Consider the following 13,537-nt stretch of genomic DNA (forward strand, 5'->3'; position numbering starts at 1 on the left):
TATGGAAACAGCAATGAAGAATCCTTCTATATCTGAGTGTGACGGTATTCCTGAGTCTCCACCCACCGGGGCTTGCACGACTGACAGTGGTGAAAGTCGAGATGAAGCTGCTGACGTGAGGAAGGAAGGGCTGAACACCACCAGCGATGGAGGACCTTCATTGCTGCCCTAAACGCCAGTGGTGTAATAGGCAGTAAGTAGGTAATGTCAGCCTCAATACCATATTTTTAAATGGCTCTAGCATTTCAGTTCAGTTCAGCTGGAGGTCAGTATTACATGTATACTTCAGCATGTCTGTATTTTGCTGTGTGAACAGGTGAGTGCAGGTATCTGTGCACATGTGTTAAATACGTCTGAGAGCATGTGCATCTACAAGTAAAATTCCAAACACCTTTCTAATTCAGTTATTAACTCTTCTTCCTCCTCCTATTTATGTACCAGGTGTGTTAAAGAAACATGTTCCTTTGACCTGGTGGACAAGACCAGTTCAGGAATTTGGAAAGTGTGTAACTTTCCCTTGTGGAATGGTGCTGTTCAATAAAGCTATCTGTGCTTTATCGTGTGAATTTTCAAATTGTGGTTTCTCAGCATTTCCATATAGCATTTTTATTGTGAACCAATGGCCACAATTAGAAGTATGACTCGTCTCCTACTGGTGCTGGTTTTTGGCTCCTGAAGTTACGACAGTGGGGATGAAATTTCAGCTTCAGAGCCAGTGACACTAAGGAGTGGGACCTGGTGTCAGAGCCAGTGCATTACATTACCAATTGCACCCATTTTCCTTATAAGAACAAACTAGGGTGAGGGGAGCTTGCAGCATCGGTCCCAGAATAGCATTTGTTTGGCTCGGCAGACAGCTGCTAATGTATTAAGGTTTGTAACAGTGGGGCAGTCTAGACTAGAGGGCACAGCCTTGGAATTCAAGGACATCCCTTTGGAACAAAGATGAGGAGAAATTTCTTTAGCCAGAGGGTGGTGAATCTGTGGAATTCATTGACACAAACAGTTACTGAGGCCCAATCATTGGGTATATTTAAAATGGAAGTTGACAGGTTCTTGATTAGTAAGGGGTCAAAGCTTACAGGGAGAAGTCAGGAGAGGCAGTCATGATTGAATGGCAGAGCAGGCTTGATGGGTGAAATTGCCTAATTCCGCTCCTATACCTTATGGACTTTTAGGCCTCTAGCACTCTGTGCTATCAAATAATATGAAACCTGTTTCATTGCCCGTTTTTGTGAAGTTGGTCCTTCTACTTTTGTCATTTCTAAGCTTAGTATTGGGTTGTTCTTTGATCCCTTTGGATTGGATGATTATTTTCTCAGGAAGAAAGCGTCTCAAGGGCGAGTGGCTAGTAGCTTCAGTCCTTTGCTTGACAAGCTTTTCCCCTGATCCTCTACAACATCCAAGCATGAAACAACCACCTTCAAACTGGAAGTGCATGTGTTGACCTCAGGCACATTCATGCTTCCCCAGCTGATCTACTAGAGGTGGCACTGAACGTGTCCTGATGTGTCATAAGTAACGATCGTGATAGTGAATGGATGTGCAAGATTCTCCAAATCATCAGGATGCAAACCCCCAAAAGGCCATTTGTCAATCCAAAATGGAACCTATCCATTGCTATGTTGAATGGGAAAAAATACTTAAAACTATCTTATGCACTGCAGAATTATTAATAATGTGCTGCATAAAATAGTCTCGTGCAAGAACAGAAATTAACATACCTCTTCTTTGGTTTTAAAGATAATTTTTCCAATAATTTTTTCCTCTAGAAGCCAACAGTGTGGAATTTTTAGAATTTCCTCCTCAGGACTAATGACTCTCTGGAATGGCTGTTTCTTGTATTCGTTCTTTTCTTTAGAAAGGGAGGTTTTCTCTTCCACAAGGAAATAGTCAGAAATGTCTGTCTCTGAGCCACTTGCTGAGCCTATGATCTGCAAAGATTAGTTAGAATCTTTCAACCTCCTACAGAGAAACAGATCAAACTAAATAAACCTTAATTCAGTTTTAGTTTTCAAATGAATACATCTCACTTCTATAAACAAAGGTTCAGCTAGCTTCCTGTTTAAATGCCCCTTCAGGTGAAAATCATTCTTAATGCTCAAATCTCGTCATTTTGTCTTTCAATCCTCTTTAATGTCCTCGGTGTAATTGTTAAATTGTTCCCAACTGGCCACAGTTCTGAGCAGTACAATAACCAGCAGCGTAATAGGTTGTGTGAACCTAGAAGTGACTCTGGAGTTTACAGTAAATAGTTTCTTTAGGATATTGCAAATGTTCCAGCTTCTAAATACATCTGGGAAAATTTCCCTGCCTGTGTTTTGTTTCTTATTCCATGACACGGGCTATGGGCATGTTGGATAACTTGCATGAATTTTTTTTTCTTCCCATGGGATTATTTCTAACATTGATTCACATCTGCTAGTCCTTTACAATAAAATCTTACACCAACATATTTTCTTAGAAATGGTGTTTGTATTTGTCCAGTACTGAGAGAAAAACAATGTAGCTAATGCAATTTGTACATCTCTGGAGTTTAAAAATCACAGTTGTCTTGCAGCTTTATTGTTTTTATATTTTATAAATCAAATCTACTGAGCTACTGCTGTTTATCTTTTGTTTAACTGACACTTTACATTCTGCTCTAGTTACCTGAGCATCTATCTATTTGACCTGCTGAGTTCCTTCAGGATTTTGCGTGTGTTGATCCGAACATCTGTACATTTTCAAGATATGACCAAAGTGGGATGGTGAAAGAACAGATGTTGCACTATGGCCCATCCTTCTCAGGGTCTGAATGTAGCACAGACTGCTGGGAAGCTTTTCTGTTGTCAACTATAAGGCACTTATGTGCATGACTGATGTCAGGCTGATGTAGTTCCTTGTCTTGTTCTTGTTACCCTTCTTAAACAAGGGAACAACATGAACCACCTTCCAGTCTTTGGGAATAATCTTCATCAAGGCTCTTCAAAATCTAGTATCTTTCTCAGATTTAGTTTTCGAAACCCCAGAAGATACAAACCTAGTCTGTTCTACTTTTCCTCTTAAGACAATCCATCAATTCCAGGTTTCAGTTTCTTTGAATCACTTTCGATCAGAACATCAAAACATATAGTGAAATGTGTTCTTTTCATCAAATCAGCAACAACTGTGCTGGGCAGGTGTCACCATGTTTCCAGTGCCAACGTAGTATGCCCATAACTCACTAAACCTAACAGTGCATCTTTAGAATGTGGGAGGAAATCGAAGCACCTGCAGGAAACCCACATGATCACTGGGAAACATACAAACTCCTTACAGGAATCAATGGGAACTGGACCCCAACCTTACAGTAGGTGCTGCAAAATGATGCTTTAATCACTATGCTCCAGTGTTACTCAGTAACACCCTTCCTTAAGTAAAGAGACTATTTCTTCATCCAGTTTCTGGATTTTGTCTCGTCAATGTCTGGCATAAATGAAGCACTTCAGATGTGGCCTCATTAATACCCTATATAACTGAAGCACTTCACATCTGATCTCACCAATACCCCATACGGCTGACCGCACTTCTGAGACAGGAGTTAATATGCACTTGCTTGAGAGACGGAGGTGCTTCATTCAATGTCTGTTCTTGCTGCTTCTCAGAAGGGAATGGTTGTTCTAGCCACTGAAATATTCTAAATTCCAGCAATGATATCCCACTCAAGAACAAAATAATATAAAAATAAAAACTCAACATCATCCTCTTTTTCTGCCGTATTTTCTGCCAAAATACCCATATATTTATTTGATCGACCTGCAAACAAACCAGACATCAATTCTCAAGGAGCACAAGCACAAAATCTGGATTAAATTTCAGACTTGCACTTTTTAAAAGATTCCTAAACAAATTACAGAAAACACGCCTGGCTTCCCAGCAAAGTTTTCAAGCTCTCTTTTTTTTTGTTAGAAAGCATAATTTTCCTTGGGTTCCTTTGACCTTCTGAGTAACCCGACTATTTTGTGACTCACTTTGAATATCAACTGCCTGGCCGTGGTCTTCTCATTGACAACAAAAACGCCGAATGGTTCAGCACCCGGAACTCCATAAACTGTGACATGGTAACTGACAGCAGCTCTTTGGTCTTCTGTGCTAAACAACTATTTGGAATAAAAATAGTGTTAGTTCTTCCTTGGTAACCACAACAACTGGTCTAAATACTGATGACCACAAAAATCAACTACTGGATTGCTATTCACTATTGCCTTTCAAGGGAAAAATCTGCTACTCTTACCCACTCCAGTCCATCTGTGACTACTGACCCACCCTATATGACTGTGCTTTAGTTGCCATTGAAATGGCGTGGTAAGCATTCAGTCGTACCAGTTTGTTAATGGAGGTGAGTCTCAATCCACTTCTCACGAGCAATTAGCTTGAGGAATAAAGGTTTGCTTTACCCAGGGATGTCCAGATCCCAAAAACTTTATGCAAAAAATATGTTTGATTGGATTTCAATTAGAATCTGTAATTAATGAAATGAACATTGTGGACCAGTAGGTTCACTCAGATTACCATGGATGCCAGCGGTAGAACTCCAGAGTTGTTATCTTCCATTCGTCGACTGCAAATGAAGAGACTAGATATCTCCAGGGGTTCATTATGAGAGTTTCTTAGCTGTAGATGTCTGTACCCTAAAGCAGAAAAGAATGGACAAAGTTGAATACTGTGAACATCATATGCCTTCCAAGTCATCACAGTACTTCATCAAATCTGATCAGATCTTCCTGATAATAACAACTAATTTGTCTTTTGAACTTTCAACCTTTTTATGCATCTCCTTGACGTATCCATCAAGCAAACAGGGTAGGTTCACAGTTTGAAGCCTTTGGCTAAAGCTTCTCTGAAACCAGATACTGGAAAGCCAGTCAGGTATGATGCCAGCTCCACAGTCATTGTTTCCTGAAGAAATCTCTTTGAAAGTCTTAGTGTACTAAATGATAACAACCACCTTAGTTTGAGAGGCGTTCTGAAGAAAACAACAACTAGATTGGAAGGTTACAGCTGTCACTGTAAATGTGTAAAAATGGCAATAGTTAACTAATTATCCATGCAAGGAAGATGAAATCTAGTTCTATTTCAAGAGAGGAGCATTGACAATTAGAAATTATGATCACAGTCTGAGCCAGACTGCATTTCACCTGTCGTCCTCAATTAACAGACTACATTATAAAGACAAGAGATGCTGGAAATCCAGAGCAACATAGAACAAAACCCTGAAGGAACTCAGCAGGTCAGGCAGCATCTATGAAAATGACTGAACAGCTGACACCCATCATCAGGACCAGAAAGGAAGGGGGGCAGATGCCAGAATAAAAAAAGGTGGGGGAAAGGGTGGGAGGACAAGCTAGAAGTTGATTGGTGAAGCCAGGTGGGTGGGAAAGGTAAAAGGCTGGAAAGGAAGGAATCTGATAGGAAAGGAGAGTGGACCAGAGGAGAAAGGGAAGGAGATGAGGCACCCGGGGGGGGGGGGGGAGGGAGGTGAGGAAAAGAGATAAGAGGCCAGAATGGGGAATAGAAGAAGAGGGAAGGGGGAGTGGAAAAGAAAATAAAGAAAATAAAAACAGATGGCAAAATCAGTGATCAGGCCGTCAGGTTGGAGGCAACCTGGATGTAATATGAGGTGCTGCTGCTCCACCCTGAGAGTGGCTTCATTGTGGCAGAGGAGGCCGTGGCCCAATTATTATTATAGTATGATTATAAAAGTAATAATAAACCACATTATTATTATAGTAGTTTATAAAAGTAATGATAAATCACATTATTACTTTCCCTAATTCAACATAGCAGGACAGAATGGTTCAAGCTGACAGAACGGTGACAGTAACTCTGATATGTTTGCTGTTGTGTGCTGGGGCAGCAGGCTGAGGGTAGCAGACACCAACAGAATCAACAAACTCATTCGTAAGGCCAGTAATGTTGTGGGGTAAACTGGACTCTCTGACGGTGGTGTCTGAAAAGAGGATGCTGTCCAAGTTGCATGCCATCTTGGACAATGTCTCCCATCCACTACATAATGTATTGGGTGGGCACAGGAGTACATTCAGCCAGAGACTCATTCCACCGAGATGCAACACAGAGCGTCATAGGAAGTCATTCCTGCCTGTGGCCATCAAACTTTACAACTCCTCCCTTGGAGGGTCAGACACCCTGGGCCAACAGGCTGGTCCTGGATTTATTTCTTGGCATAATTTACCTATTACTATTTAATTATTTATGGTTTTATTACTATTTAATTATTTACGGTGCAACTGTAACGAAAACCAATTCCCCCGGGATCAATAAAGTATGACTATGACTATATCCATGCATCACAATAGCAGCATGCAAAAGAGCATCTCTAAACGTACAACGCATCAAACCATGACGTAGGCAAGCCACACCCGGTTTCACTCCAGTGGCCACTTAATCAGGGTCACTCCTGTACCTAACAGAGTAGCCACGGAATATATGCTTCACCCAAGGGAGAGGTTATTGGAAAAGAGACTCAGGCTCTCCAGTTGTATTGGAGTTTGTATCTATCAAAATAAAGAAGCTCACCACTGACTTCCAGCATCTAGGAGGGCAAATGTTATGATTGTCATTGTTGCAAGATAACTTAAGAGAAGATACCAAACTGGTATGAAAGGAACAGGTCAGACTGAACCTGGAGTATTATGTAAAGAGTGATCTTCAAACCTAAGGCAGGGAATACTGATGCAGAGAGAACTATGAAGGATCATCCCTCTGCCAGTATGATCTGAGATAGAGGGATCCCAAAGTCCCATCATTTACCTTAAGAGATTTCCAAAAATCACTCTTTATAAAAGAAGGTTCATTTTTTTTAAACCAAAGCACTAAAACAAGGTTTCCTGTTTCTACTTAAATTCAGATTTGTGAACCAAACTTGTGGCTGTACTTTGGGTTTGCAATTTGCTATAATATCTACCATCCTATTATAATATCTGACAACTTTAAAATTTGAGGAGAAAGTGGAGATAGGTCCTCAGATCACTGAGGTGAGGGAAAATTACATCAGCCTGAGAAGTTCCATTAATTTAAATGAAAAGAGTAAAACTGGAGGCTGAGATATACGGAATTGTACATTACTGAAAGGGTTATATGACTACTGAAGGAGAAATAGCTTTCCCAGCACACTCAGATTCAAACACCAGAATTACTTGCGATGCAAGTATATTGTAATGCATTAGAAACTCAGCTACAGTCAATACTTCAAAATCTTACAGCTACTGACTGGGTTCAAAGCCAATATTTTGTGCTTTAGCTTACATTTGTTGAGCTTTCAATAAGTGACCTTACAAAGTACAAATATAACAATAGCATTTAGAGTCAGCCGTGTCTTTATGACATTCCAGTTCAAGCTAAAGTGGTATGCTAATTATTTCATAGATTTGTGACTTACTCGCCCTTAATCCTTTTCCTGATCAGCATGCCACTGCTCTCCTGATCAGAATGCAATAGCTTTATTCCATTCTGCACATATGCCTTGATCCCAGTTTAATTATCAGCTTTGCTTAGTACCTAGTTAGCTCGATTATGGAAAAGTTCATTGCTTTTCTTACGTACTCTGACCTCATTTTAGCACCATCTGCAAACCTGAACATCATGTTTATTGTATAAATAATCCCTCGTCCAAATCATTATTACACATTAATAGTAGAAAATTTCCTAATAGCGATCCTTACTTCTAATTTCTTTTCATCTTGAAAGCTCTTATTTCTGATTAACTCTGAATTAATTTTCTAACCAACCTCATATGAAGAGGCTCATTAATTTGCTCATTACTCGTTGAAAAAGAATCTTGTCAAAAGCTTCATGAATATAACGGGCACGGTGTTAGCTGCATTCCCTATGTGTCAATCCTTTGTAAAGTAGTCATGGGTTACTGGGTTACTTAAATAATCTCCTCCTCTAAATACACAAGCAACTCTCTTAAACAACTACTTTTTAACATGCTCATTTCTGAGATCTATCAAAAATGCTTCAAAGACTTTTCCCTGAAACAGCTGTTAAACATAAACATAGTTGTCTCTATTTGAAAGATTATCTTTGACCCTCACTTTAAACATTAAGTTAGCTACTTTCCAATTTTCAAGAATTTGTTGCAGTTATTAACAAAAGAGTATTAGACAGCTTTCACAGTTACAAATACATCTCCTGAATGATTTGTTAATGAAAGGTTCTCCTCTTGATTGATGCTTTCCACATTCTTTTATTTCAAGTTATCAATCTCCTTCTCCTAGTTTGTTCCTAGAAACATGGTTTCAACCTGGTAACTTGCATTCTCCTCCTTGACAAAGAGATATCTGGCTTGGCTGGTTACAAATTGCACTATTTCTTTATATTGCATTTCTTACTTTTAAGAGGAATTTATTTCTCACCCATGCTACCAAATACAATTTGAAAAACATTGACCGGCTATTGAATTGTAGCAGAAATTGACAACAGCTCATCCACTGACTCCCTGTTACAGCAGTACCTAATCCTTGGTCTTTAATCCAGCTAAATATCCCTAGAACTTCTTGGGAGTGTTACCGTATAAGATATAGCAGCAAGCCATACAAGCAGATAATAGGATAACTGATAAAAAGCTTGGCCAAAGAAGCATGGCTCCAAAGAACATCTTAAAGAATAATACAGGGAGAGAGGAGTAAGAGAAGGCCACCAAGCATTTTGATATGCTCGCAACTGATTATGTTGCCCTTAGCTCTTGCGCTGGTTCCCCGTAACTTTCAATTGCCTGATCTTTCAACTTTGTATCTAGCTCCCACCTGAACTACATCAAACAATTTGGTCTCTACCACACTCCGGGGCAGAGGAATTCCAGAGCTTCACTGTGCTCTGAGAGTAGGCATTTCTGCACATTTCAGTTTAAAACTACCTTACAACTATGTTCCAGGTTTACGATTCTCCAATTCAAGAAAACATTTTAACATCTCCCTTGTCAACTCCCCCTTAAGATCTTATAATTTTTGAATAAGATCATCTCTTGTTGTTTTAAACCTCTAAGTAATATAAATCCAAACTGTCCAGCACAGGGGTTCCCAACCTTTTTTATAACACCATGGACCCCTAATCGTTAACCAAGTGGTCTGTGGATCCCAAGTTGGGAACCCCTAGTCTAGCCTCTCTCAACAGGACACCCCTCTCATCCCAGGAATTAGCCTGGTGAATCTCCTTTGGGCTGCCTCCAGTGCTATTTATTAATTATTCTTATTACCAGTCCTCCAATCCCTTTTTAAGTAAGGGTACTAAAATGATGCATAGTTTTCTGGGTATGCTCAGCTGTAAGAAGACTTCCTAATTCTTAAATGCAATAAAAGTTAAAATTCTGTTTGCCTACTGAGGAGGAGAACAAGAAGGAAGTGAACAGGGAAATAAAATTAAATGGGAATGCAAAGCTGTCAATTAAAGTAATTCTTATTTTTATAGTTCATGCGATTTTAAATGACCTACTGGTATTTCACACGGTATCCAGCAATCACCTTGTTCCGACCATGATCAGACCTCCCAAAGCAAAAGAACAGGTTTTACCTCCTTTAAGCGCTTTTAACTGGATTACTCTTTGTGCTGTTACAGTGGAGCTGTTATTTTCCACCACTGCAAAACGTAGGAAAACGAGGTCTTCAAAGTAAACTTGGAAGAAGAATTGCTCATTCCACATGGGGTTCAGAGTATTGCGATGAATGGGTTTAGTGCGAAAGTGACTGCTGTCCTGAGGCATACCCAGCACATCAATTTCAATACATGGACTCCCTGATGTGTTGCTGGGGCACACATACTGCCCAGAAATAATCTAGGAAAAAAAATGTTAAAAAGGTAAAGAATATTACATTCCCTTTGTATAAAGAATATACAAATCTGAACTGCATGAAAACTCATTGTGATATCAGTTTTAACTGTTTCTGTCTCTTTCAACTAAACTGGAATTAATTACAAACAAAATCATAGTTTCCATCTGAGTTTTCATGCAGTTCAGATTTGTATACAAAACGTGCTTTATCTTGGTTCTATCAAATTCCTCTCATTATTTTTATTTTGCTGGATTGGCAAAAAGAGGAGGAAAGCATTTGAGTTGGAAAACAAAAATGGTGTGTAATTTGTAGTTTTGTGCTATTGACTTAATTAATAGCTGATGTACTCTGACACACATGATAAGTTTGTTAAATGCAGTTCAAAACACCGTAGTTAGAATATTTCTAAATAAAGAAGAGGCTAATGTTGTTTTAACATTGTCTGGCACAGTAGCTAAGAAAATTATATGGCCGATCACATGCCAACTGTCTATTCAAAAATGTTTCATAATCTTATCCAAATGCTTTATTTGACTGTCACTCAAAATTGATTGCTCCTTCGTGGTTTTTAAGTTAAAAATTGGAACTAAATGCCAGATTGCTAAAGCAGCATGTTATGTTGCTCAAAAATGATCACTGTCAACTCGTTGGGCCTGCAAGTTTCTGATGAGCAGTTCAGAAACAGGGTGTGCTTCATGTGCATTAACCTTAATTGACTTTTTAATCATTCAATCACTTAATGGAGAACCACTATACCAACACATCCATCCAGAAAGGTGGAATTCCAGGTTTTTCTGGTGCCTTGAACACACCTCAACAGTCAGCCAATTGATCCATGAGGCCAGGCAGAAGAAAGGCAACCTAACAGTCGTCTGGTTAAACCCAGCCAATGCCTACGGATCAATTCCACACGTCCTCATCCAGGTTGGCCTGGACCACTACCATATCCCGCCAGTAACGTGAGACATGATCACCAGCTACCTAGCAGGATTCAAGCTACGCTTCACTTCAGCCCGCTTTAAAACCAGGTGGCAGGACCTCCAAATCATCCTGGTGGAGCTCACAGTATCATGGGAGGAAGGATGCAAGGAGGCTCATGGGAGGAAGGCCCTGAAGTACCAGCCCTTGGTCCAGGATTGCAGGGACAGAGGATGGCAGACATGACTATTTCCAGTGGAGATCGGCTGCAGAGGGCTCCCAGCAAGGTCGGCATGGGGGTTGCTGTCTGTGCTGGGCCTTGATGAAAAGAGAAAGAACCAAGCACCAAGCAGCCCACAGGATGGGGAGGAAGCAGAAAGAGCCTCTTTCTGGATATGGAGCAGGTGAGGAATTGAGCTGGAAGTCAGGAGCAGATGGGCAGTGACTTGGTCACCACTGCTGGCCCGCCAGCTGGAGAGTGTAGAGGTTAAGGGTTGAAACACTCTATGAAGGTTGGGCACCACCTGATGACATCTGCTCCAGGCCAAAGGGTATGGTTACCTCATCAAGTAACTGAAGAGAGCACCCTGGTGTATGATGCAAGCAAATTGAATCAAAATTTGAAGAACAATTAACATGGATAGCTGTACTGGTTGCTTGAAGATGTTATGCATTGTCCCACATCCATGCTTTTTAACTTGTAACTCCTTAAGTTCCTCATCTTCAAAAATCTGTCCAGCTGAGTTAATGAACTAAGTTCCACCACTGTTTCAGACACAGCGTTCCAGATCCCACCAATTCTTTGGCCCAAAATAATTTTCTGCTCATTTTCCATTTAGATTGCTTATCAATAATATTAAATTTATATCCTTCTTGTTACCGACAATAATGTTTTTCTGTCCATACCCCTGCATCGTATTGAAAGCCTCCACAGAGTCACCTTTTAAGAGAATAAGTCTGTATTTTTTAACGTCTCCAAATAACTGAAATCTCTTCTCCCAAATAATATCCTGGTTAACTTGCTGCACAGCCATTCTCATACCTCTCCATCTTGTCCACAACTAGTGACCAAAATTGTCCATTTTCCTCCAGCTGAGGCATAATCAAAAATGTATTAAGTTCTATCAAGATCATCTTTCGTACATATTTTGTAGGTAGTCATAAACTCCAGTACCGCATAACTTTTAAAATCAAATTCCCCTACCAATTTAAGAATTGGTGCTAATGAACACTAAAGCTTTGCTCATTTGGACAAGAGTGGTTGAGTTGGGAGAAGTTACAGAGAAGTGTGTGCCAAGACACTGTTGAAACATGATATGTTCTCGCATTTAATTAAACAGTCCATAGCTCAAAGTCACATCAGTAGCAGTAAGCTAGTTTAATTATTTGAACATATGTAACTATGCGATAAATCTCGAGGCAGAGATTCAGAGAAGTTCAAGAAAGAGAATGAGGTTATTCAGTATATCATGTATGCACCAGCCAGAATCGAGCTTTCCAATCTGTTTCAATTTCCAGTTCTTGGTTTGCTGTCTGTAGGTTGAAAGTTTGGCCAAGAGCTTCTGAAAAAAAAAGTTTCTGCCTCCAGATCATTGTTACTCTTTGAGTAAAAGTGTTTTTCCTCAGTTCACTTCCTATTCTTAATGGTGTGTCCCTCATCATTAATTCATTTGCTAAAAGAAATAAATCCTCCCTCCCTCTCTATCTGCCCCCGTGTATAGACACCTCTACATTATCTCTCTCCTCAGCTTTCATAGTTTCAGTAAGAACAACTCCAACCAATCCAGTCATTCCTCACAGCTAATATTTCAAGTCCCGCTAACATTCTTATCGCTCCAACACCATATCCTTCTTGTATGACATCCAGAAATGAATGTAATTTGGAACAAAAGTCTAACTAATGTAACAGAGCTTTCCTACTTTTATATTCTATTCCTTACTCACTAAAATAAAAATTGACATTATCACATCTTAACTACCCACTTGTTTCTCTGTGGTCCCTTTGAACATGTTCAAAGTTCTTTCTTTCTTTTTAAATCTTTTTATTGAGTAAGTATACAAAAAAGGTAAGCCATATAGACATTAATACAATGTTAAAGTATAATAAAATTCCAAAAGATAACAATACCAAAAAGAAAATACTACAAACAATGTAATTTAAGCATAAGAAACCAAGATAACATAATAGTATACTAGATTTTATATATATCAATGGAAAAAAAGAAAAAAAAACCCCAAAAAAAAACCCACCGTGCAACTAACTAAAAGCAAAGCAAAGCAATGGGCTAACTTGAAACCAAACAGAGTTAAACTTAAAATCACGTCCTCAATCCCGACCTCCATTAAAACAGTGAAAAAAAAACAAGAAGGGTAAATATTACATTAAATGAAAATATCGAATAAAAGGTCCCCAAATCTGTTCAAATTTAAATGAAGAATCATAAAGGTTACTTCTAATTTTCTCCAGATTCAAACATAAAATCGTCTGAGAAAACCAAAAAAAGGTAGTTGGAGCATTAAGCTCTTTCCAATGTTGTAAAATACATCTTTTCGCCATTAAAGTAAGAAATGCAATCATTCTACGGGCTGAAGGGGAAAGATTACTAGAAATTTTAGGTAGTCCAAAGATAGCAGTAATAGGGTGAGGAGAGATATCTATATTTAATACCTTAGAAATAATATTGAAAATATCTCTCCAAAAAGTTTCCAAAGTAGGGCAAGACCAAAACATATGAGTTAAAGAGGCTATCTGCCCCGAACATCTATCACAGAAAGGATTAATATGCGAGTAAAAACGCGCTAACTTA

General features: G+C 39.3%; 1 protein-coding gene across 4 annotated transcripts in view; it reads right to left on the reverse strand.

Moving 5' to 3' along the window:
• Positions 1 to 13,537, reverse strand: part of plce1 (phospholipase C, epsilon 1) — a 482,678-nt gene that overhangs the window by 32,747 nt on the left and 436,394 nt on the right. For all 4 annotated transcript variants that reach the window (XM_063071694.1, XM_063071693.1, XM_063071692.1 and 1 more), the window contains 4 exons: positions 9,553 to 9,814; positions 4,534 to 4,652; positions 3,993 to 4,121; positions 1,725 to 1,934 (listed from right to left, as the gene is read on the reverse strand). In XM_063071694.1, the coding sequence (XP_062927764.1) occupies positions 1,725 to 1,934; positions 3,993 to 4,121; positions 4,534 to 4,652; positions 9,553 to 9,814 (720 nt within the window). The remainder of the gene's footprint in view (positions 1 to 1,724; positions 1,935 to 3,992; positions 4,122 to 4,533; positions 4,653 to 9,552; positions 9,815 to 13,537) is intronic.

The sequence above is a fragment of the Mobula hypostoma genome, chromosome 19, assembly GCF_963921235.1.
Source record: "Mobula hypostoma chromosome 19, sMobHyp1.1, whole genome shotgun sequence".
Classification (NCBI taxonomy): Eukaryota; Metazoa; Chordata; class Chondrichthyes; order Myliobatiformes; family Myliobatidae; genus Mobula; species Mobula hypostoma.